This window comes from Triturus cristatus, chromosome 3_1, assembly GCF_964204655.1.
Source record: "Triturus cristatus chromosome 3_1, aTriCri1.1, whole genome shotgun sequence".
NCBI classification, from domain to species: Eukaryota; Metazoa; Chordata; class Amphibia; order Caudata; family Salamandridae; genus Triturus; species Triturus cristatus.
The window spans coordinates 1,041,706,952-1,041,733,334 of NC_140583.1; the positions used below are offsets into that span (position 1 = coordinate 1,041,706,952).

The 26,383-nt window shown below is 44.7% G+C and overlaps 2 protein-coding genes across 3 annotated transcripts in view; one reads left to right on the forward strand and one right to left on the reverse strand.

Annotated features, from left to right (window-relative positions):
- The window catches only part of PIH1D2 (PIH1 domain containing 2), a 111,200-nt gene extending 90,948 nt beyond the window's left edge, over positions 1 to 20,252 (forward strand). Inside the window, exons 4-6 of the mRNA XM_085645793.1 lie at positions 6,081 to 6,326; positions 9,213 to 9,499; positions 19,377 to 20,252. Of these exons, the coding sequence (XP_085501919.1) occupies positions 6,081 to 6,326; positions 9,213 to 9,499; positions 19,377 to 19,511 (668 nt within the window). The 3' untranslated portion in view covers positions 19,512 to 20,252. The remainder of the gene's footprint in view (positions 1 to 6,080; positions 6,327 to 9,212; positions 9,500 to 19,376) is intronic.
- LOC146861466 (uncharacterized) overlaps positions 1 to 26,383 on the reverse strand; it is a 356,537-nt gene that overhangs the window by 273,776 nt on the left and 56,378 nt on the right. The gene's annotated exons all lie outside the window — the stretch shown is intronic.

Below are 26,383 nucleotides of genomic sequence, written 5' to 3' on the forward strand. Positions count from 1 at the left end.
GTTTTTTCACCGAGGGATCCTGAGTGACATCAGAAGGACAAAGTGGGCAAAGTTCGGGATGTCTATGATGTAACTCAGAAGCCTGCGGTGAAAAATATGCCTGTTATTGACTGTTTAACTACTTATAATTGTATGTTATAAATGCTCCCAAACTTTCTGCTGCTGTTGCGAATATATTCACAGGAGTAGAGAAGTAATGAGGAAACCATACGTAACATAGCCTGCCATCTCAAAAAAACAACAAGCATTTGTAATGCAATAGGACTCGCATTTATAAGAGTTTGAGCGATTGGCATTGTAAAATTACAATGCCTTTTATTCATGTTTTGGTTTTAAAACAAATAAAAGGCATTGTCATTTACAATGTCAGTAGCATAAACTCGCATAAAAGCAGTGTGCGGCGTGCAGCAGTGTGCGGCGTGCAGCAGTGTGCGGCGTGCAGCAGTGTGCGGCGTGCAGCAGTGTGCGGCGTGCAGCAGTGTGCGGCGTGCAGCAGTGTGCGGCGTGCAGCAGTGTGCGGCGTGCAGCAGTGTGTGGCGTGCAGCAGTGTGTGGCGTGCAGCAGTGTGTGGCGTGCAGCAGTGTTTCGTGTAGCAGTGTGAGGCATGCAGCACTGTGTGGTGTGCAGCAGCGTGCAGCAGAGTGCAGCGTGCAGCAGTGTGCTGCATGCAGCATTGTCGTGCAGCAGTGAGTAATGCAGCAGTGTGCAGCAGTGTGCAGTGTGCAGCAGTGTGTGCCGTGCAGCAGTGTTTCATGTAGCATTGTGCGGCGTGCAGCAGTGCGTGGCGTGTAGCCGTGTGTGGTGTGCAGCAGTGTGTGGCGTGCAGCAGTGTTTTGTGTAGCAGTGTGCGGCGTGCAGCAGTGAGCGGCGTGCAGCAGTGTGAGGCGTGCAGCAGTGTGCGGCGTGCAGCAGTGTGAGGCGTGCAGCAGTGTGAGGCGTGCAGCAGTGTGTGGCGTGCAGCAGTGTGTGGCGTGCAGCAGTGTGTGGCGTGCAGCAGTGTGTGACGTGCAGCAGTGTGAGGCGTGCAGCAGTGTGAGGCGTGCAGCAGTGTTTTGTGTAGCAGTGTGAGGCGTGCAGCAGTGTGCGGCGTGCAGCAGTGTGCGGCGTGCAGCAGTGTGTAATGCAGCAGTGTGCACAGCAGTGTGTAGCGTGTGGCAGTGTGCGGCGTGCAGCAGTGTGTGGCGTGCAGCAGTGTGTGGCGTGCAGCAGTGTGTGGCGTGGTTTGTAAACAACAAGAAAAGCGGACATCAAAGGAAGGGTGGGAGGGAACGAGCATATGGGGTGTGAGTTATAACGAAAGTTAATTGTTGTAAGAGGGGATGCAGGAAGTGAGGCCAAGCGCACGCTGGAGAAAGCAGTGTGCTGCTTTCAAGTCCGATGCCAGCTTCGCGCTTGAATGCCTCACATGTACTGGCCATAAACCGCATTCCTAAGGTCTTGTGCCCCTTACTAAATCTCTCTGAATGCGTGAGGCGGTGCACGCGCAGGAAGTAGCTGGTGGCAAATGGAATGCGTGTGGTTGTGCGCGTAACCGCCACCCGATCCGCCTGGGAAGCCTTTGGGAGCATTTTCTGAAGCCCCTACATAAGTCTCGCTGAGCGATCGCTTACGCGATAGCCAGGCGAGACCTAAAAATGGCTTCCTCCCTCCCACCCACTCACACCACCCCTCATGCACCCGTCCACAATATTGAACAAACATTGGCAAAGCCAATAGGTCTCGTCTATGCACCTGCTATTGGCTTTGACAATGTCTTATAGCTATGTTGTACAGCAGTGTGGCTGCTATGCAGCTTGACTAAAAGTTAGAAAAAAAGGCTATGATGTGGCCAGTAACACAGTCAATGGGAGGGTGAGAGGGAACAAGCAACACAAATGATGACAGTGGAAGAGCAAAGAAAGAAATAGTGGCGCAATCACAGCATGATGAGTGGAAAGATTCCAGTAAAAATGAAGCAATCGGTACTTGGTCCATGCTCTATAGAAGGCAGAAACAAAAGAAGTGAAAGTAACATTGACACACAATGCCCAAATAAGAGGCAGCAAATGATGGTGACAATGCAATGGGGGTTCTACAAGCCCCTTGTTGTAAACAATATCTCTCACAAGTGAGAACGTATTCGCTATCAGCGCATGTGCCATCACTGCGTGGCCTAAAAATGAATACCTGCCACTTGATAGAACCACCCCACCAGGCTCTGTACCTTATAGCCCACTGCCTAACCGATGGAGCCGACTCTGTGTGCTAGCATCTGCAACCTGAAAGGTACTGATCACCGCAGGTTATTTATTCTGTTGGTACAGGTCTGTAGAGATCCGCACTGATTGGGGAGACGGCAGTTGGAGCAGATGCAGCATCTTCTGTGTTCTTCTGAGGAAAGCGGGTGAGACCTCCAACTGCCATTCCTCAAATGCATTCTTCCACTGTGCTCAGGCCTCACAATGGTGAGTTTTCACGTTTGTTACCCACTGTTGTTAGGTCACAGCAGTGAATGAGCTTGTGATTGTTCACAAAAAGGTTCCCCATGGAAGATGTAGCTAACACATTTATAACATATATAACACGTTTTATTCTCTGAACTCTTTTGACTGAACATTTGCAACCTAATCCTAAACGGAGCCCTCTACAGTTAACAAACTTTTGATCATTTTTAACTGGAAGACACCAAGGCTTGAGGCTTAGCAACTATATTACTACTCCTAACTAAAGACACTCTATTTTGATCACTTTAGTTACTTTTGTTAGCAGGACTTAATTTGTGCCTGTTGTTGCTGGTGAGGGAAGCACTTATTTGTTTTTCTAGATGATTACTTATTTTTCTCATCAGACTTTGACCCAGAGCAAGAGAGAGGCAGAAAAGCGAGGAAAAAACAAGGGTGAATGGATAGATAGGCAACCATTGCCAAATGGGGAAAGCATGGATGAAATGGACCCCCAAAAGTGAGATAAGGAGACAGGCTGTGTAGATTGGTGGAAGAAAGAGGCCTACACGCTGGCCAGAAAAAATATGACAAACGCAGTTATTTATGTTACCTCCCTCTGCACAGCATGAGAGGAAAATGTCCTAGTTAGCTATGGAGAGCAATGTGCATGAGTGGTGTGAGGGGTTAAGACTCTGCATATAATACCACTTTCCAGACAAAAAAGTAGAGCTCTGGAGCTATTGCATCTATGCATAATAATCCCCATTGTCATCTGCATTCTGTACCAAGGACTATTTTGTAGGTTTGAACAACCATAACGTAACTGAAAGTGCATTGAGAAATGTGTTTGATTAGCATTTATACTCACAGTTAATCAAGTTAAACGCATGCACTATAAATTGGTATTGTTACGTGATGCTGAATAGAAAGAGTGAGAGATGACAGAAAATCTTGACTTTTTTTTCTCAGTGCCCTGAAAAAACACTTTTCTAATTTGAGGCTGGGGTGTGTGCGCAGTAGGACATCTGTGTAATCCGTGTTAAACCTGGCATCCTTGGTGTGGTTTCCTCTGACTTTTTGCTTTATCAGCTCCTGTTTTGCTGACCTCATTTTTCCTGGCTTTAGGATACTGGGCACTTTACCACTGTTAACCAGTGCATATGTTCTGTGCTCAAAACATGTTAACTGACTTATCCACAATTGGCATGTTTAATTTACTTATAAATCCCCAGTAGAGTGGATTATATATGCCCAGGGCCTATAAATTAAATGCTACTAGTGAACCTGCAGAACTGATTGTGCCACCCACTCAGTAGCTCTTTAAACATTCTCAGGCCTGCCATTGCAGCGCCTGTGTGTGAAGTTCAAACTGCCATTTCGACCTAGCAAGTTAACCTACTTGCCAGGCCCAAACATTCCCTTTTATTATATATGTGTCACCCCTGAGGTAGGCCCTAGGTGGCCCTATGGGTAGGGTACAATGTATTCAAAAGATAGAACATGTACTTTTGAGTTTTACATGTCCTGGTAGTGAAAAACTGCTAAATTAGTTTTTCACTACTGCAAGGCCTATCTCTCTCATAAATTAACATTAGGGTTGCCTTAAAACATCTTTTAAGTGTAATTTCCAATTGGAAAAAATAGAGATTTGGAGTTTGGTGTCTCAGGATTCACATTTTAAAACCACAACATATGGTGAAGTCAGATTTTAAAATGAAAGTCTGAAAATGTCACTTTTAGGAAGTTGGCTTTTTCATACCTTAACCATTTTGTACCTCAGCCTGTCTCTGAAAACGCATCTGGGTGGGAGGGGGGGAGGGTAGGGGGGGGAGGGCAGCTAAGCTTTGTGTATTCCCTCTAAATAATCACACAAAGGCGGCTGGTGTGTGACATTTGCATCCTGATGACCCATCACCAGGCTGATGGGCCTTCCTGAGGTTGATTTGGAGGTAGGAGCTGACACTTGCACCTGAATAGGGCTGACCTGTCCCCACACAAAGAGCTGCATGCCCCCCTGCAGTGAGTCTGGAGCCAGGGCAGGAAAAGAAGGGACCTTGTGATCTTCAAAGGCCTCTTTGAAGTCTCCCCCACTTCAAAGGCAAATTTGGATATAAGTACTGGACCCCTGACTCCACCAAATCGAAACTTTGTTGGAACCAAGAACATTCTGCCTGGAAGAAGAGCTGTGGTGCCGTAGGAGGGACTACCACTTCGCTACCTGCTCTGCAGGTCTGCTACTTCTTGTCTGGGATTTAGAGGAACAGGACCTGCTCTCTACATCCTTGAACCCAAGTTTCTTCAAGGGCTTCTTGGGTTGCTTCCTGTTCTCTGAAGTCTCAGGGTCACACAACAATTTTTGCAACTCTGCTGGTTCTACTGGACATATGTGAGTACTACCCATGCCTGAGGCGCCCCCTCCAGTCCTGGGCCTCAGAAGCGGGTTCTGTAGCATTTCATTCTGCAATAATCGACACGGTGACCCCTTTGCACCGATCACAACTGATGCAGTGCCCTCTGCCGCAGTGCCGATTTGATGACTACGTGGGTCTCGACTGCGAGGTTCGAAGATGAATCAGCGCGAATCTGAAGATGCTGCTGAAAGGATCGATTCCGACACAGCGCTGACCCTTCGACACCGACTGCGAGGCTCGACTTGGATACATCGACCCACCTGCATGAATCATAACTGACGATGGGAATCCTTGAAGCAGGCGCTTGCTCTGTACAAGGTACATTTGCTGCGGGCCCTGTGAAGGTCCTGTAGCCAGCCTGCCCTCCAACGCGGTCGGCCTGAACTTTGGATTCACCCCGGTCTAACACAACCTCCAGTAACCTTTTAGTGCTATTGACTTGTAAGCACTGTTTTTGGATTTAATAATTAAAAATGTATATCTCGACTTCTACTAATTGGATTTTTGTCATTTTGCTCAGATAAGCATTCTCTATTTGTCTAAACTGGTGTGTAGTCATGTATGGGGATTTCACTGTGTTACTGTAATTAAAGTGTACACAAATACTTTTCACATTGCTTCTTAAGTTAAGTCTGACTGCTCTGTGGCAAGTTAGCAGAGGGTGAGCACAGGTTAATCTAGGTTATATATCTGACTTACCCTGACTAAGATTTGTGGCTCCTGCTTGAACAGACTCTGCCAACCAGAAACCTCAGTTTCTAACACTGTTCATAAACATACCTGTCAAATTGGACTTTTGATAACATACAAATTTAGCCAATAACACCATAAGTATGGCTCCTGTGATCCCATTAGCTAATGTAGAAAAGGAGGATTTGTTGACTTGAAACAAGTCTAGTAGTGTCAGAATTAGTTATGCAAATAGGCTCCTAATTATGTTCCATAAAGTATTGCTGCTTTGTCTAGACTTATTTGTTGGTTGCCTGTTTTTATTAGGTTTTTTTTTAGCTTGTTTAAGTGTGCGTTGATGTTGTTTGTCCTGGCTCCCCCACCCTCCCAAAAAAAAACACATTGTTTTTTGCATGTCAAATTTTCATGCAAACATCAAAGGCTTTGAGAAATACGTTTTCTTTGTTTGCTCTCCTACCAAATGTTGTAAGTATGACATTCCTCATTTAATTTTTGGATTGATTTAAAAACTCGCTTCATACTGTATTGTCAACAATTCCATGACTTGTTTTCCTAGACTTGTACAAAGTGTTTGATATTGCCTACAACCCGGTTGTGCTAAAAATGGCAGAGGAAGATGCAACTGAAATGGACCAGTTGATCCGACTGGCAATGAAGTACATCGAGGAGACCCAGAAAGTACGACTGTGCCACTCATACCAAATTGCGAACTTCAAACTGAAAGGAAGTTTAAAGAGGATGAGAGACAACCTGAGAGGTTTCCAGACACCTTCCGCAGTGAACAAAGAAGAAAGGGCTAATGGTACGTGGAGGAAAATCTAAAATATTAAACTTAGTGGTCTCTTAGAATCAGACTATGGAGTGTTGTAAAACCTGAGGGTAGGAATCTAGCTACTAAGGAAGTTAGTGCAATCTACAAGTCAAATGCTCAAATCCTCTGCAGACTCAGTCCTTGATGCTCCAATGGTTGATAAATTAAGTACCATTAATTTCAGCACTACCAGCATCAGTTTTTTACAGTGCCCCAAAATGGCAAAAATTTAGTTTTTATATTTATACACTTGGCTTAGGACATTTTTTTTAAACATATTTTTTCATTAGTTTCCAATAAGCAGCAGAGGTATAAAGCATTAGAACAGCATGAATTGTAGGTACAATCACGTGGCTTAGGACATTATGATCAGCCTTAGCTTGCAGTGTTCATTGATGCAAATTGTAATTAGGTAATGTTGGCTTTGGTGGACATGCTTATCTCCAGCATGAAAACGGAAGCATCACCAAGGAACCAGCAGCCTCCTTTTTGTGACGGTAAAATGTCTATTTTTGCTATTCTCTATGTAATGTCAGCAAACGTACGTTTCTGGTGGCTATAAGTAAATATTGTAATTCAAAATGTGCACCCGCCAGAGGCCATAGACCACACTCAAAGTCTTTGACATTTTACATGAAGCTAAAAGTGTCAGAGGAGCTTAAATTCTTCAGTGTCTTTTTTTTCTTATTACAAGAAGATCAAACTGGTGCCATTGATGGTGTCCCAGTAGGAAGTATTTTATGTTTGTTAAATCCGATAGCATTGTTAAAAAGCACACATCACTATGATAGAAAAGTAAAACCGGAAGTAAACATAGGGCATGTGTGATTACATGATATAAACAAACTTGATTCAGTAAATGTCATAATCTATCCCCTAAATAATACAATCACAATGTCTCTAGTACATCCGTAAGTGTGTTTCCTATCTCGTAGTAATGCATGTGTGATTATCTAACTTGAATAAACACTGCCATGGTTAGATATGAAAATTCAACACAAGATTTAAAACATCTCTAATTATGTAACGCATTCAAAAGCGCACATCACATTTCATAGTTACTTAATAACACAGTTCAACTGTTGTAAGAAGAGGGAAGAAACTGGCAATACATACCAGTATCAAGTTATGTCACTTAAAGGTAACAGTGACAAATTAAAACAGTTTCACTGTAGCTGATTTATTTTAGACACAAGCGTATCACTCATTGTTACTTGTTTGTAAATCAGCGTACTGACATCTGGTAAATCTGAAATACAATGAGAAAGTACAACAGAACCCATAGCAGAAAGCGTAAATAAGGAGTAACCAGGTGGCTGGACATGTAATACTCTCAATGCCTGATACAGTCCTTCATAAAGACCACAGTAAGCACAGGAGAGACTGGAGAAGCATGCATTCATCCTTCAAATACTTCCTAGAGTCATAGTTATTGTAACAAAATTAAATAGCAGGACAGATGACCCGGATGTTGTTTCTGCCATAATACCTCCAACACTTTTTTTCCATGGGAAATGTGCCCTTTGTACTGTTTATCCATTGTTCTTTCTCAAAGATAAATATTTGAAATTGTTAATGAGGGCTGTTTGGGGCATGTTCCAGAGAATGTTCTCCAGGCACATATCTAAGGGCCTGATTACGAGTCTGGCGGTCGTAAGACTGCCAGACTCGCGGTGGCCGTGGTCCAGACACTGCCGTATGATTTCAAAAGTCGTTGTGGTGGAGGACCACTGGGCAGCTCCTGGGAACTATGGTGGCGGAGCTGCGCCACAATGTAACAAGCTGAGCGTTACTGGCGCAGTCCTGCTCAGCATATTACGAGTTCCGCCACCGCCAGCCATATAATGACGGGAGCCCTGCCATGAAAAGGCTGGCGGTGGAGGAACAAAGGGGGCCTTACATGTCCCCCATCTCTCCCTCCATGTGGATACATTCAGGGTGGCACAACATGTGCCCCTACTTCTATATTTCCCCAAAGTTCCAGCCAGCATGGAGGTCACAGTTGGCAGCATTATTAAAACACACCATATATTCAATTCTCTTCAAATAGCAGGTTTTGTACTTCAAGCGATGAGAAGAGCCCTAATGCTGAAAGACCGTAATAATCTGAAGGTTATAAAGCACTCTACTGACCAGAGTCAATTGTGAATGCTGTATGTTGATGAATCATTTCAATGTCAAAACATATGAGCTCCCATTGTGTTAAGAGTGTCTATAAGGGGCTGCAACTTCGCTTCTTATGGAGGTATAGTGTGTCAGGGCATGATAGAACACTGAACAGCATTGGAATGTATTTCTGATTGCATACAGATCTATGTAAGTATGCATTGGCCTATGAGCTTGCCGCTGTAGGTATACACAACTTCACTTGTTCCCTAAGTTAGGTGCCTGATCAGAGAATTGAATTGCATTTCTCTCTGGGCGGGAAAGGAAAAGCTGAAATAAAGTTCCTGCTATTTGTTTATTCTGTGGAACTCTGCATTTACCTGAATTATTCTGTTCACTTCCAGTGTAGCAGTCAAAAAGTAGCATTGTGCATTATAAAAGATGACGGAGTTTATTGTTAAATATCAAGAAAGGAAAGCAAGTTAAACAGTGGGAGGGTGCTTAAATGACTAGGAAACCTTCAGTTAGCCCTAAAATATACTCATCATCTCAGGGTGTTTTTCGCAACTGTGTATCCAGTGACCGACCCACCCCACCACCCAAGCAATCCCAAAAATGCCTGCGCCAGACCTATGTGATGAATCATGAGAACCTGAAACTATATTTGTATTTTTTCATTATCCAGATTTAAATGTATTGGCATAGGCAAATCAAAGAGATAGCGTGTGCGTTCTTAACCTCTGTTAATTACATATTACTTTATTTTGTCAGGCACGGAAGCATCTTTGCTGCATCAGATAAAAAATATTTCAGTCCAAGGGAAGGAGGAAGAAGTCAGTCCTCCTATTCGGTTACTTAACGAAGACGCTGACCAGCGGCCCAAAAGATGCCTGATAGAGGAGATTTCCAGTTCAGAAGTGCTGGAGAAAGATCTACCAACACCACATTATGAACTGTCCATTGTAAAAGCTGAAATTGGGGAATCGAAGACACTGGAGCTCAAGGTGGAACTTCCTGAACTGACCTCTGTTTCTGAATGTGATCTGAGCATTTCCACGGTAGGTTTAAGTGACTAATGGTAACCAAGGCTGGTAGCGCAGCGGACTGTGGGCCACAGCCTCCTCTGATCTCTTCTCAAATACATATTGTAGGAAGCTGGCTATCTATATAGTGCACCAAAACGAGGTACACTGTGCAGAGAGTCCAGACAGCCCTTATTGGTTTACAGAGGCACAAATAACAAACCCAAATGCTCTCTTTTGTGGTAGTATGGGCGAGCGGTTTAGGCTTATCAGAGGGTAGCCCTAAGCATTTGTTGTACTCACAGAGGCAATAAAGGAGACACACACTCAAGAATCAATCCGAGACCAATTTAGAAAAAGAACACATTTTTATATAAATTTCAGCACCAAGAACTTCGGGATCAAGTACTTTTCGAGATATTGATTTTTACAGGAAGGTAAAATGTTCAGTTAAATGCAGCTCTATGCTGCAGTGCTTTCCTAAGGCATTTACTGCATACAGTTACTTGCAATAAGTTTCCGGGGGTCTCCTTCAGAACTTGAAGGTGGTAGGGGGCCATGGTCCAAAGAACAGCGAGTAGTTCGTTTTTACTTGCTCTGGAGCGTCCAGGGAACAGGTGCTGGTCGAGTTGGTAGCTTTGCTTGCTACACCAAAGTGGGAGGGGGCACCTATAAACAGGCTCCAGAGGGGTACTTGGGGACAAGCCCGGAAGCTCCCAACGGGGGCTCGAGTCATGTGGGTCCTCAGAGCAAGGAAGCACAGTTGGTTCTCGGAGACTCGGGCTGGGGAGCTCGGGTGCAGAGGTTAGGTCTGCTGGGCTTGTGCGTCACAGACGCTCATGGTTGTCGGTCTTCCCAGTTGAGGAGACTAAAAATATGGACAGCTGGGCCTCTCTCGAAGTGGGCCAATGCAGTGGTGACTCCCGTCGACAGCTGCTCGGTCTGGAGTCCGGCTTTGACTCAAACAGGCTTTGGTTGCTGCATGGGGTCCAGTGCCCCAGTGTATCTGATTTCACTAAAAACCAAGATGGTGGAATTCTACTTTTCGTGTTCAGTTCAGTAAGCCCACCTTAGGGGTGTAGCTAGCCTGATGGTGACCACACCTTCTGACTAGCTAATTTTCCCACCTGTCATGGGGCCAAATGGGCCCTGGGCAGGGAGTGGCATTTCACCAGTCTGGGGAAGCCAGGGTCGCATATCAAAGGCAGCAGGGGCTTTTGAAGCCCCCTGCCTTGATATGCTGATTACTAGCCATCTGCTTAGAGGAGGTGAGAACACCTCCAGCCGGAGTAGGCATTGTTTCTGACCTCAAAGAGTGTGGGCTCTCACCTGCAGGGGGTCAGAAACTGGTCTGTGGTGGCAGACTGGCCTACATCAGTCAGCCAGTACCCTTGCGGTTGCTAGGTTTCAGGGAGCACCTCTAAGGTGCCCTCTGGCTGCATGTTTTAATAAGTCCACTAATGGCATCAGTATGGATTTATTAAAACAAGGTGTTTGAAACCAAACACCATAGGTTTCAGTGAAGCCATCATGGAGCTGGCAAACTCCTAATGACCAGTTCCAAGATGGCTTCCCTGACCACTTGTACTATCTAGTAATTGTACTAGACAGCACAGATCTGTTCAAGCAGATATGCCCTCACATGTACTATAATGCATGTAAGGCCTGTTGTAGGGTTGACTTACATATATTTCATACATGGTGTGTGCCATGTCGTGTTTTCACTTTTGTCTGCACCATTTCATGCAGCATAGAACATTTTCCCACATTATTCCAGCATAGAACTTTGACAATTTTTTTTCCTTATTTGGCTTTCCCATCCACTGTCCTGTGCCCAGATGGCTTGATTCTTTTGTGCCTGAATTACGTCAGTGGCTACTGTCTTGTATGACGGCTATAGTGGAAGGTGCTGTGAAGCAGCATCCATATTTCTTCCAAATCTCTGTCATGCAGACAACACTCTTCTTGCTTCCAGCGACTTATCGAGGAGACTTCAGATCATTGCTTCATGGAGCGTGCAATTATGACACGAGCCATAGTTCCTAATAGATACGTCTGAGCACTATCCTCCAATACTTTGATACTGAAGAGGTTTACCTTTGCAGTTACCATGAACATGTGAATGGTTTGGGGACGGGGGTTGGTTTTGCTGCCTGCATGTTCATACAACACAATCTCTTCTGAAAGGGGTATATTGGGCAATTTATCCTTTAATAATGCAGTGAAAACAAGCTACATTATTTACAAAGGTATTACCTGGCTGTTATTTTTGAGAACTTGCTAATGTTAGCACCAACATACCAATTTAGCTAAAAGATGTCAGGTTTTTGACGTTATCCTGACAAGTTGGACCCGGCAAATCAGACTTGACAAAACTGTGTTTTGCATTGTCAGATCTGTTTGCTTTGATCCTTCCTAATCATTTTCTATCAGCAAATTCTTACTAACTGTGTTATTAAGTGAGACCCCTTAATAATTCCTCTCCTTTCTTCTCACCCTCCATCTTTGCCTTTGTGGGGAAAACTTGTTTTCTTTCAAGAAAAAATGTTGTACATACCCCTAGTACCCACCTGCCCTAACGGACCTATTCTTCTTTTGATTCTATCCTTCTCCTCTGTCTTATTGGTTTTTTTTTTGGTGGGGCTTTTTCCCTTCCTTTCGTTCCAAACATAACTACACACCTTCCTCTGCCCTGCACATCCGTTTCACCTTCCCTGGTGCTGTATGGGGTGTTATTTTTCCCATCTGATTAGTCACCTCTAAGTAATGTCCTTCCATTATTTACCATGCCCTATTTATACGTACAACTAAATATGTGTTCCTGATTGTTTTTTTTAACATTTAAAGTAAATAATGTTTTTTAACATTTAAAGTAAATAATGTTTTTTTACTATACTGAACGTTGCACCAATTATACAAAATGTATATATATATATCTATTCATATCTATGCCGTCTAATTGGTTAATTTTGAATAAAAATGTTATTTACTTTATAATTATAACCATATGTTTGTAGCTTGTGGTGGCGTGGATGTTCTTGCTCAGCTCAATTATGCCATCTAGTGTCCGGTTGTGGTCGTTACAAGTTGTTTTTCATCAAATGAGTCTTCAGTCTGTATCTCATGGCTCCTCTCTTAGCCCACCATGCACCACCATACGAAGGCTTCATCTTACAATGCTTTTTCCCATCCGTTAGATCTCAGTGAACTATTATGAATTAGACAGGAAAGGTGTCCAGTGGATTGTAAATCGCAAAGTTAATATGTCACACCCATCTGAATCAGTGCTTGATTCCGGGTGGTTACAAGGCAGGTAACATTTTCAGTTTGTAGTGTGTGTCACTAGACACACATGCGCTGCTTAGACTAGAAAGCAGTGCCTCCCTGAAGCTAGTGAAAAGATGATTGAGATATATATGCATTCAGAACAATACCTTGTGTTCCTCGAAAACCAACATCAAAATCTCACATCAGCATCCTACACAAGGAAACCCAACTGATGTCTGCCAAGAAAGCAACACAAAATGTTCTATTTACTTCAGAAAATATATAGTATACTTAATATATTTCCTGGTAAATAAAAAGAGTCAACCCATACAATATCGCTCAATTTTAGAACAAATGTATTTGAAAAGAACAGTTTAATGGAAAACTGCCTTTTTATTTGAAATCACCCAAACAAGGAGAGTTAGCAAAATTCAGGATCTATGCTCAGTAGAACCTGTCACAATTTGTGTTGCTAATAGTGTTGTTTTACAAACACATCCTTCTTTTTTGAGAAAAAAAGTAGAATTGGACTTCCACATAACTCAAACTCCCACAGTAGCTATGTTTTTTCTTAATCCATCCACATTTGTGGAAAGGTCTCCACATTCTCTTGACATTAGAAGAGTTTTACACTTTTACTTAGACAAAACAATAGACGTTAGAAAGACAAATCAACTTTTTTATCAATTTCAGTCACATTAGACACGATCTAGCTCATACAAAGCAATCTGTTGCTAAATGAATAGTGTCTTGTATCTCACTTTGTTACCAACTTGCAAACAAACTTTTACCTGGCAGACCTAAATCTCATTCCACAAGAGGAAAAACTGCCACTTCTGCATGTATTAGAAATATCTCTATCAAAGACATTTGTTAAGCAGCACCGTGGAAGTCAATTCACACGTTCACAAAACATTGTTTATACACTGATACCGAAGCTGAAGATAGGGTGGGACAGGTGACTCTTAGATATCTTTTTAAGAAATGAGTATATTTGTATATTTCTTGTCAGCTGCTGCTCCAAATTTATCTCTTAAGCTTGCTACTCTATTCAAGCGTTTGACTATCACTGAAGAGCCTATGGTGCAGGAGAAAAGGTTACATACCTGTAGTCCTTGTTCAGTGTTGTAGGAATCTTCATTGAATTCATAAACGACCCACCCGCCTTCCCGGCTGCTGCAATATATCCTCATGTTGAGGCATAAAGATAACACATATTGCATATTTCCTATACACTTTGCCTCGCAAAAAAAGAGCTGAGCGAGAGAGGCAACTGCCAGTGCAAGGCATTCTGGGTAGATGTGCTTCCCAGGATCTTAAAAGGATAGCTTCCTTTTCTGTCTCTTTGAAATAAAAGCCAACAAGCTGCATTTTTGCACTCGTGTTCACTGAGTAAAATACTTATGTATCCTAAATGTTTTCTATTAAAAGATGCTGCAATATGTTATTATTAATACAATTGGCAGGTTCATAATTGTAGAACAGCCAGAAAAAATGACTCCTTTTTGGGCTTCGATTCAACTGATGCATGCAGACATTTTCGAATTCAAAGACAATATTTTCTTGCTCTCTGGCATGAAATTCAATTATATGTTCGTGTTCTGGCGTCCGCGAAAATAGCGGGGAATTATTCAAACATTAATGACTTCAATAAAGATTTCTATGATGCATAAACAGGACTACAAATACGTAAGTATGTTGTTGCTTTGGTATTAGTGAAAAGATGGTGCAGAGGTTTTAAGCCATGTTTCTAATAATTTGGACATCCAAAGCCTTCTGACCGGTTTAGATACCCATTCAGTAATGCTTGTTAAACTTGTGTGGCATTTACCATGTCGAAGCTTTACATATGTTCGCTATTGGAATCACTGAAAAACACTATGCACGTTTGACATCTAACATTTGTAATCTTCCTTCCAACATTGACTGTAGGTGGACGAAGAAAATGGGCAACTAGAATATTTGGTTAACCTAAAATGGGAAGACCATCTATGAGGTTCACAGAACCACTCTATGTTTGTAGCTGGATGAAGGGTTCAGCCACTGGTATGGCTTGTGAAACGTCCTGGGGATTTTATGGCTATGAGGAAGGCAGTCTCGTGGACTTTGGGTGGCAGGAACTGGAGAGGAAGCTTTGGCATTTTGCATGCTTGACCGAGGCGAATAAATTGACAGGGGCCTCGCCCCATCTTTTGAAGCATTAGTGAAAAACATGGCGGTTCATTTCCCATTTGTGGACTTGATGTGTTTGTCTTAACAGGCCCACAAAATCATTGTCGCCTCCTGATAGATGTTCCGCTAGCAACTGAACTTGGTTTTGAATGGCCCAATGCCACATCTGGTGTGGTACATTGGACAGGTGGGGCAAAGTGTCCCTCTGTGCTCCTAGATGTAATACATGGTGGTAATGTCTGTCTTTATGAGAAACATTTCCTCCATATAAAGCTATAAAATATTCACAGTGTTGGCTGGTTTGTTGTCAACGCCAGATAATTGCTATGGTAACCCTGTTGTTGTTGCTTCCAGGTACCCTGTACAGTCAGCTGATTTGAGGTGTGTAAGACAGTCATCCGTGGTATTGGTCAATTATGGCAGAAGGGTTGAGAAATGATGTGTCCCTTAACACATTTTTGTCTTTTCACCAATTTTGGCTTTGGTAGACCCTGGACTTCAACACACTAGATCCTCCCATTCATTCTCTGCCTATGGCCATTTGCTCACTAGACACTCTTGAAGTGGATGCGTGTGTAGCCTTGCGTGAGGCACCATTGTGATACACAAGGCCATCATTGCTAGCAGTTTCTTGCCAATTCTTACAGTAATGGGACATGCTGTCTGAAAAAGAGCCAACCATTTTTAAAATGCCATCACCGTCTGTTGGTTGGGTAACGCTTTTGCTCAGTGTTTAGCACAGCTTTCAGAAAGGGTTGGATATGGAGCAGTTGGAAAAGAAACATTTTTGCATTGACTATGAATCCTAACTGGTGCAAGAAAGTGTTTCAGGCATTGCTATTTGCTGCTGTTCTGTGTCAGTTCCAGACATGAAAAGACATGGAAGGTGTTGCAGCACAACAGTAACGCCACCACAGTTATGCAATTTGTAAACTACCACGGAGCTGTGTTTACCCAAATGAGAGAACTTTGTACTAGTAATGCTGTCCACTTACCAAAAAGTGCCATTAGTGGTGATGCACTGAATGAGTGGGGATGTTGAACCAGGCGTCCCTGAGGTCCAGGGTTGCCATATTTTCTCCTGTACAGAACAGCTGTATAATCTCCTGCAGGATAGCAATTTTGAAGCACTCCCAACAGGTTGTAGCAGTTGATAGACTTGAGATCTAGGGTAAACCGCAGAGTTCTGTCATTTTTGGAGATGAGGAAGAATAGGAATAGACCCACTAGTGTAGGGGTAAAGGCGCAATTGCTGAGGAGTACCTGTACTTCAGTGGTTCCCAAACTGTCCATCGTGGCTCCCTGGAGAGCCGTCAAACCTAGCCAGGGGAGCTGTCACCAAGCACTTTAATGCATTTAATGTTGAAGGGTCTGTTGGCATCAGTTAAACTAATTAGACCTCAACGCATAATGTCGATGATTTGTAAGTGACATGCCTAAAGCTGTAAACGTAGTGCTTAAATGATGGCATGTCGAGGGAGATGACCTCCATATTTCACTGGATCCCCGCGTTCCAACACACCCAAAGTAAGCAGAAGATGCCTGATTTATTTTGTTAGATTTGTTAATAGTTTCGTTTTTTTCCAAATGGATTTTACACCAATGCAAGTTATCAGGAAAGTACAGTTGTCCTGTCTATTAAACACATTAAGTATTATTAATTATTGGCACTTGTACTTGAACCATAGGTACTTCCACTACACATTTCTATCAGTACACACACATTTCCAGACAGGCCTGCTCTCTCCTTCAGCACAGGGAACTAAAACACCATATACGGCATAATGCCATCACTTAGAAGCAAGAAAGAGGGACGTTTAAAATTTGGCTTGCATTGATTTGGAGGCAATTTTAGAGAGGAGACAGCAAAAAACGCTGTATGTGGTTCAAAAAAGAGTGAGTCACCCTTCTGAGACAGGTGTGTTGGCACGTATGACATGGGTAGAAATGGAAGTGCATGCAGATATTCTTCAAGCGCAGAAACACTTTGGCAATGGGGCATGAAAAAGTGGAATAAAAAAGTTTGAAAGGGTACTCTAAAAAAGTCATAGGCAGTAACTAGGAATATTTCATTAGAGGCGCCGCCTTAGTAATACAAAACATCCTGCATATATTATTATAATACCTTCATCAGCTTCATCCCAATTATTTTCATGGAGAAAAATGAAAGTACTCCTTAGGCCGGGCTTGCATCCCCCTCACCCTCCAAAAAAAGTAACAGTGGAGAGCTACGGGCAATGGCCAAGGCGTCAAGGGAGCAGCGGGTCCAAAAAGTTTGGGAACCACTGCTGTACTTCCTCCTGCAGCAACATTTGATGGTCTTGATGCATTGCATGGTTACGTGGTGGTGTGTTGAACTCTCAGCAGTACCCCTCCTATAAAACCTTTAGAACCCATTTGCCTGTAATTATCTCCTCCAATTGGAGAAGGAATAAATGCAACCTTCTCCCACAGGTGTGTTGTGGAGGGAAATGAGGGGTATGTCACTACATGGAGGTGGAGGAGCCCCCCCCTGGAGACACCTCTGCCCTTGCCACTGCCCTGCCAATACCATGATGGCCAATTTTTCCATAAGCTTTGGACACTTGGCCATTTTGAAAGGATTTGTGCTACTAATACCCCTTCGCCTTTAGTAGCTCTTTACCACCTGCTCCTCTTCCTTCCATAGTCCTCTGTCATAATGGGAGATTACCTGACTGAATTGGCTATCCTACACTGAGTGTCTGCCCCCACAGCCACGTTTTCTTCAATATTTTGATCATTTTAATCTCCTTGTCAGGAGGAGGGGCATCTATGGTAACCTGGGCACACCCATGCTTCCTGGTTGTATGCTTAACCAAGGAGTCAGTTGAAACATGCCCCCTGGTGTAGACACGGTCATCTGGGGCCGGATTGTGCTCCTTTTCCACCCTAGATGTAATATCTCAGAGTTTCACAGGGTCCTCAAAGTTCTCCTCATTGAATTTAGTCATATACTTTAGCGTTGGTAAATGCACTTCAGCGTTGGTAAATGCACTTTAGTGTTGGTAAATGCTGAACACAGCTTTCATTTTTGGTGAGTGTCTCGACCAAAAAGTCATACTCTGCCTCTAGCACATGTAACTTAACTTGATGATGGTGTACCTTTCTTATGAATGACAAGGTGGTATACCATAGTGTAGGAGGGTGAAGCTTTGACAGGGTAGAGCTTCTAATCTTTGTCATCCTGAGGATGTACATGATAATCTTCCCATGGATCATACCCGTTCCCTGTCGCGGGGCTTTTAGGTACGGGTCTTGCGTTCCACAGGGACTCCCCTAATTGGAGTCTGTTTGGTATGAGTGGACAGACTCTCAAGGCGAGGAAGGCAGTGAAGGTGTTCTTGAGTGGGGTATGAGTGGTGGGAATTATGTTGGAGGGCTGGTGGCCTTGTCCCAACTCTTTTTGCGGATGTGATAGAGTTGAAGTTCTTCTGAAACCTGCTTTTCAAACATGAGCTTTCTAATCCTACCTGCTGTTGGCTTTGCTGTATAAGTGCCCTCCTAATGGGGGTAAATGTTCATGGATCTTCCCCATAGAGATGTGTATGTAGATTTAACAGTTTAACATCAGGCATCTCTGGGAGGGAGGGTCACGGGTCTCCGAACTCAACGTCAAGGCCTTATTCAGGGCAGACTTGAGGGTGACTTCAGTGTTGGCTTCAGAACTGATTTTGCATTGGAGTTCGGCTTGTCAGAGACCTTAGTACTGATGATTTTAGTTCTGGAAAGGGACCTCCCAGAGGTGGTTCGGAACTGAAATCTGCAGTTGGCGGTGTTCATGAGGATGCTTCTTCCATCGCTCACCAGGATCCTTGATGGCTGGAGCCGAAAGGAATGGAAAATTCTTTGGCTGTCCCGGGGCTTAAGCTGATTGGCCAAGCTCATGGTGGAAAAAAATAATCTGAGATGGAGTCTTTGTTCCAATGCATTGTGGGTGAAAGGAGGATTTATGTGATATTTCGAGGCTAAAAATGTCTTTGAAGAAAAACTATTTCTTATATCCACAACCCAATAATAGATGGCAGGTATATGCAGAGCATGTGTATCACAGCAAGACATGCTACCCACAGGAATTACTGACCGTGTTTTATATGGAAAGAAAGACGTGTATGCTCTGAAAGGGTGAAGGCTTAAATTTGACAATATATGGACAGTTTTGCCAACTTCAGATATATAAATGATGAGGAGAAGACATAGTGTCACTAACGGGTGTTCCTGGTGTGAATGTTAGTTTTGCTGCCTGATGCTGAAGGCTGGTGAAGCAGGTGGGTGTTTTTTCAAAATAAATAAATAATAATAATAATGTAAAAATAATATGGTTGCGGATAGTGAAGTTAGCATTGTAATTTTATTGCTTATAATTACTGTTTTAATGAATTTGATGCTGTTTTTATTTGGCTCAAAATCAAATAGGAACCTATAAGTCATGTACATCTTATTTGTTCTGTTGCAGGATGATGTCTCCCTTGAAGCCCCAGGGAAGTACAAACTGCATTTGGATTTGCCTCTTTCAGTCAACGAAGAAGCTGTCACTGCTCAGTTTAATAAAGTAAATCGTACGTTGCTAGTTACCATGCCAGGATTGTAAGAAATAAAAACTGTTCCAGCCAAAATTGCCTTATATAAAGTTTCTAACCAGACAACCTAGTTTAGAAGAAAAGTCATACATTTGGGTGCTGATTGACAACTCCAATCAGATTAGGAAGAAGAGTTTTAGATCTTAGATGTCATTATTTGTGCTCAGTATCCGTGAGGAATGCCTGCATAATTCTATTCAACTGAATGCATTGAAACTTCTGAGGTCTTTTCCAGGAAGCCAGGGTGCGATCATTGCTCCGTTTCACGAGCCCTCGCGTCCCCCTCGTTTAGAAATTGAAATCTTTGACTAGCGTGCTTCACAAATGTTTTTTGTTTTCTCTTCCCTAGTAATTCATTGCAGCCTATTTGTCCTGTGGACTGACACTGGGATTATTCAGTTGATGGGGCTTCGAAGAGCTACAAATTAAAATTAATAAAGTTAACTGTTTATACAACAGTGTTGCTTCAATGCTGTTGCTTTGAGATACAAAATTGAAAAAAAATATTTTTTTCCTCCATGAATGTGATGTTATAAATAAATCATAAGCTGATGCTCTTTGTTGGAAAATCACTTTCAATACCGTGCGGTGAAAAATGTGACTTGTGTTAACATATCTGTTAACTTAGCTCTAGCCTTTGGGTTGCAGGAAATTTATGCTCCATGGTTTTGCTTCATTATTTTAAAATATGTAGTATTTATTAATTCTAAATTAATAATGAGACAACCTGTTTCATTAAACATCAACATTTCATTGTGTGGTGTAAACTATTACATTGTTTAGACTATTGAGAGTGGATTGTGTGATTCAGCAATCTCCCTACAAGCTTAATTGTCCAAACCCATTTTTTTGGGGGGGGGGGGGGGGGGAGTTGGGGGGTTAGAGTCATGGGGCAAGCAGATGTTCCTGGGTCTCAATCCTAGTAATTTGTGTCCTGGTGCCTGACCCACTATTATTCTTCGCACCAAGAAAACCACTTCGGCACTTGACCCTCGGTGGTAGTGATGCGAGCAGTCCAAAGCTTCTCATGGAGATATCGTGAGACGTGAGGCTCCTAACCCAGCAGTTATGCAATAGACACAATACCTGTCCCACTACGTGTGGCTTTTTGTGAAAAAAGATAACACTTTAATATGTTCCAAAATTCTATACTTCACACACAAATAACAAAGGCATAAAGTTCAACTCAAGATTGCGGCACAAAAATTAATCAGACTAACACAAACATGGTACAGACTCAGTGGCGTAACATAACATGAGGGGAGCCTGCTCAATAAACACTGAAGGGGCTCTCACACTACTATCAGTAGGGCCTGAGGTGGTCCCCTCCAGTATGGGTAAGCCTGCCCCCCCCCCCGCACTATGGGGGCTATGGTGGCCTTTGTTCCGCCGCTGTACAGGCCCACTATTGAATGCACCCCCTGATCTGTTATATTTGTCCAGCCCTCAGTCTTTTAAATTATGGCTTTGTCCCAACCCACTTTTAAAAAAAATATCTTTATTAGTTTCAGATAAAAGAAGGTACATGCATTTCAAAGATATGGGTACATACATCTTATACATTTCACAGCTAGCGATAAACGAGGTTGATTCCGTTATTGCATAGCGTAGCAGTGACACACGGCTTGGTCATCACTTCTGTTGGCACCAGTCATTTCCATAGAGTCACATTTGCTTGTGTGCACGCCCTCCCACCCAATATAATTGCACACGCCTGTCTCGTCTAAACCCCACAAAGATCCGTATCAGCAACATTACAACTCATAACTTGACTTTACCCGGTGTCATGTTTATTGTCTCTCATTGCAGTTCTGCCTAATTTGCTACTCAAGCGAGAGAGATGTGTCTTGCTGGTCGTTTCCGGCTCCCAGCCAGTTCAAGCCTTCTCCATCTGCCTCCCTCTTGCCCCACCATGCTTCCCTGTCACACACAACAGGGGAGCAAGGAGGTGCCTGTTCCATCGTAAACTGTACATTACTAATCTAGATCTAGGAAGCTAGCAAGTATCTCCCTCCACAAGTCCGCTAATGGCCATCTGTGGAGCCCTCTGTAATCCTCACCGTGTACCGCCTCTCCTTCAGCCACCACCCAGGTTCTCCCCTCAGCACGCCATCTGCTATGAGGTGGCCCATGTGGGGACTTCCAGTGACGGACTGTATCTCTACACACTATTCCCAGTGCCAAACCTAGGAATCTGTTGCCCAGCTTCTGTGCAGGTCACCTTTTCTACAACCAAAGAAGACAGCTCTCCAATGTGTGCAATCATTTGCGGTTAAGAGTGTATTCTAAATCCTTTGCGACTTGCGACCATAAACCTGTTATGGTCGGACAATTCCAAACCATGTGCAGGAAAGCTGTGTCAGCGTGGGTGCATCTAGGGCAGCTCAGGTCTGTATTCTGCAACATAAATACATGTATGTGGAGTGAGGTATGTGCAGTGGTTATAAGTAAATTGTGTATATTTGGATCTAGTGTTACGTGTGGAAGAGTAAGTGTGTTCCAATTTTCATGCCCATTCCTTTCCGCAGAAAGGCCTGCCCGTATTGGCCTCCCATGTAGTCTTGAGCCACAGCAAACCGCCTATCTGCATGGAAAGCACCGATTTGTATAACCAGGAGACCAACTGCCTGCCCTGCCAAACGTAAACATGGTTTTGAAGAGATGATGCGAAGGTGGCTCCGGCTCTAGTGTCCATAGCGAGCGCCCAGGTTAGCGCCCTGTATGTCAGAAACTGGGTACCAGGCAGGCCATCTCCGTCATTTATGTCTCCAAGAGCCGAAAGCAGAGATGTTTTAAGGCATGGGCAAAGTGGGCTCTGGCCCAGGGCCCTAACCTTTCAGGGGGCCCCCTGATAGAGCCAGCTTTGTTCTGCATAGAGTCTTGCCCTGATGACCTTGAATAATTTTGAAACAGATTGTTGTAAATTGTGTTTTTCTTTCATTTATTTTTAATGTGTGAGAGTCTATTAAAGACATTTTGCAGACAAAATGTGTTTATTTCATGTAAGATCCATATAAAAAGATTCTTTTGGGGTGTGTCCACCATGGCGGTGGAGTTGACCGCAGCCATCATAGCTCCGCCGTTTGTGCAGGCCAAGAAGCCAGGGAGGCGTCAGAGGCACGTCTGCCTGAAGGTCCAAGGTGAACCCCCACCATAAGTTTGGCCGCCTCTGGCGATTGGTTGGATTCGTGGACCCCCAGGCTGCCTGGAGACCCGGGGGGCTGCCTGCCAGGCGGCCACATGTGGCGCCGCAGCATCTGCCCCTAAACCTGGTGGTCGGGCCGGGGCCCCCGTGCATGCTGTGACGACCGGAGACCAAAACCGGGACTCCTAGAGTCTCCCATCGCTATGGGAGAGGCCTGCAGGGGACAAGGGCACCCTACTGCGAGCCTTCTGCTGTCCGGAGGGAGCGGGCTGTCCTGTCCCTGTGAAGCTACACGTGGGCCCTACCACTGACTAGGTTGTCCTGCGAGAGTTGTGGGGAATGCGAGCAAACACCAGGTCTATCACAGGATGACTGGAGGGGTGCCCCCCCTCAATTTCTGAAGCCCGGATCAGCACCCTGTTGTTCTCTGGGCCTGTTGATGAGCCAGTGGAGGCCCCTGCGTTAGCGGCGGTGGCAACAGAACTGATTGCTGGGGTGCTGAGCTACGGCTGCTGCTGGTGGAGTGCCTCGTAAGGGACGACGGCTTGCGACAGCAGCCTTCTGCGGTCTGGGGAGAAGAACACTGTCCTGTCCCTGAGAGTCGTGTTTGCTGTCCCTGGCTCTGGGTGTGACCTTAAGGATCTCCCATCAAACTTGAGGTGAGAGAGCACGGTTTCTAAAGAGGATGTGCCACATGGCTGCGCTGCAAGGTAGCAGCGGAAGGGACCAGTGCTGTAGCGACCAACGGCCATGAGAGATTATACTTTTGACCGGTGAGCGGCCATGTCGACCCATCGGACCACTATGAAGGACATGTCGGTAAAGGATATGTTCACCAAGACCTCTACAAAAAGATCTAGCTGGCAGACACGGAGAACAGATCTCGGCGCCCCAACAAGCCGTCACGGGTAACCTAGAGGACTTTGTATTCTGCCTCTTCAAGCAGGTTGCTCCATCGCTGCCGGGCCAGGATATCATCTTTGACCGTACTCATCACGTGGGATGGCCAACTTCTGGACCGGGCAGCCACAAGACATACTCACTTGCCTCCACTATTACCGACAGAAAGAGGCCATAATGATGGCTGCATAAGATTTGAAAGATATTGAATTCGAGGGCCTCGGGATTTGGCTGTTTCAGGATCTATCTCCAATTACTCTCCAGAGACACAGATCCCTCAAACCCATCACAGTCTTTCTGCAGCTTCATGTACAAATGGGGTCACCCTTTCCTCCTCCAATTCGTCTGGCGAGACGAAGTCCGAGTGATCCGGACTCTGAACGAGGTCAGCAACCTGCAACCTGCTGGACATCCCGAAGTTGGGCGATGCGCGACCGTCTGGATCGCTAAGTGCGAGCTTTGGAGAGGGAAAAGCTGGGCTCTCATCGCTCAACTAGACGTGTGAAGAAGATCATGGGAAAACCTACGGAAGCAGACAGCAGAGAGGAACGCTTGAGGTTACTCCACTATCTTCAGCAGAAAGAAAGGTGATGTGTTTCTCTCCAGGGGTTCAGTGGCTGAGGCTCCTGTTTTTCTGGTATGTAGGCCTCCCTTGCCGGGCAAGGAGCGTTGTGTCCAGCGGAGCTCCAACCTGCTGGACGTTCGTTGGTGACTGCGTTCGCCTTTGACATGGACCCATCTCATTATGACTCTTCAAGTGCCCCCCGGTGGGGGAAGTTCATTTAGTTGATATTGTTGTTTCTTCTTCTCTATATCTCACTTTCCTTACCCCATCTTCTCCGTCACAGGAGGTTTTTCCTTAGCCTTAATTTTTGTAGGGGCGTGGTTCGACGTATGCAGGTAGCTGCAGATGGAACACAAGCTTCCTCAAAGATTTCCTCATGGTGGTGTCCTTGATTAGCCTCAGTGTTCGAGGCCTTAAAGCCCGGGCCAAGTGGCTAGCTGTCCTGGTTCTGCTTAGAGACTCGAAATGCGATATTTGCCTGTTACAGGAGACTGACCTCCTCCAAGAAGACTGGCGGAGAATGCATTCACGCTGGGTTTACTGGCAATATTTCTCCTCCGGGTCCACCAAGAAGGGGGCGGGTGGCTATCTTGCTTGTGACCCACTTTGCGGGAAGGGTGGAGCGGGTGCTCATGGAGATCCCAGGCAGGATGTTGGCATTGCAGGTCACTATTCAGGGGGCCAGGCTCACGGTTGCTAACACTTATGCCCCAAATGAGCAGCAGGAAGTTCTTTTTAGGGAGACAGTGGGCCTGCTGCTTAACTCTCCAATAGGGAAATAGCTGTGGGGGGAGGGGGACTTCAACATTGCAATGGACTCCCACCTGGATAGATCTGCCTCGAGAACAGGACAGAATGGGGGTCTGACAAAGGGTACCCGACAGTGGTTGGGTGAGGCAGGCTTCACAGATATCTGGAGACACATACATCCTAGGGCAATAGATTGCACCTTTTTTTCTGCATCACATCATACGTATGCGCGCATAGATTACTTCCTCACTACATCACGGATCACTCAGGACACAATATTGGTGGAAATTGGGACAGACGCACTCTCGGATCACTCTCCTTTAACTCTGCAATTTAAATATGGGGGTCAGACGCCCGCCCCCCTCCGTTGGCGACTAAACACTAAACTTTCGACTTATGACAAAATAAGAGCTGATACACAAATGGTACTCCAATCCTTCTTGGAAACTAATGCTCTCCCCAAGACGCCAATACATATCCTTTGGGAAACTCTGAAGGTGGTATTGCGAGGGCACTTTCTAGGTATATCGGCAGGTTTCAATAGAGAACATAGGGAGAAGAGAGAAGCCTGGGAGCACAGATCAAAGACATGGAGTCGGCCCATGTTACGATCAGTGACAATCAGTCGGCAGTTGAACATGACAAGAAAACAACTGCAGGCACTAGATATGAGACGTGTTGAGTATGACCTTCTTAGAATTCGTCAGACATATTATGCAGGGAGAAAGAAGGCAGGGGTCATGTTAGCCCACCGCCTTCGAGCGCAGGCATCGGATCGGCAGGTCCCCGAGGTGCGGACTACGGACGGCTCCATTTGTTCTTCGGACTTAGAGGTGGCTAATGCCTTCCGATATTTGTATTAGAAGCTTTATCAGGCCAAGCAGCTCCACGACATAGACATTGCAGCGTACCTTGCTCCGGTGCCTCCACCAGTGGCGACTGGGTTGACCTTTGAAGCGCTGGAATAGGACATAAGTACACAGGAGGTCCTCCTAGCAATTCAGAAACTAAAGTCTAACAAGGCCCCTGGCCCGATGGGTATGGGGCAGAGTTCTATAAACTCTTTGGGGTACAGATAGCTCCCATCTTGGCATGGGTGTACAATTCATTGAAGGAGGGGGAGACGCTGCGGGAATCAATACTCTAAGCCACTATCAGAGTGATCCTGAAACCAGGAAAAGATCCTAGGGACTGTGCTTCTTATCGCGCAATTTCACTATTGAACATTGATCCAAAAATCTTCACCAGCATCCTGGCGCACAGGCTGGCCCCTTATGTGCAGGGATTGGTGGATTCTGACCAGACCAGTTTTGTCTAGGAAAGAGGCTGTAGCGACAACACTAAAAGATTGTGCGATCTACTGGACAAAATTCAACGTACACAGGCCCCAGCCCTAGCATTGGCCATAGATGCTTGCTAAGAAAGCATTCGACCTCGTGCACTGGCCTTACATACACCGAGTGTTGGAGAGATTTGGATTTGGGCCCAGGCTTCGTGGCTGTATCCACTACTGCTACTCTGCT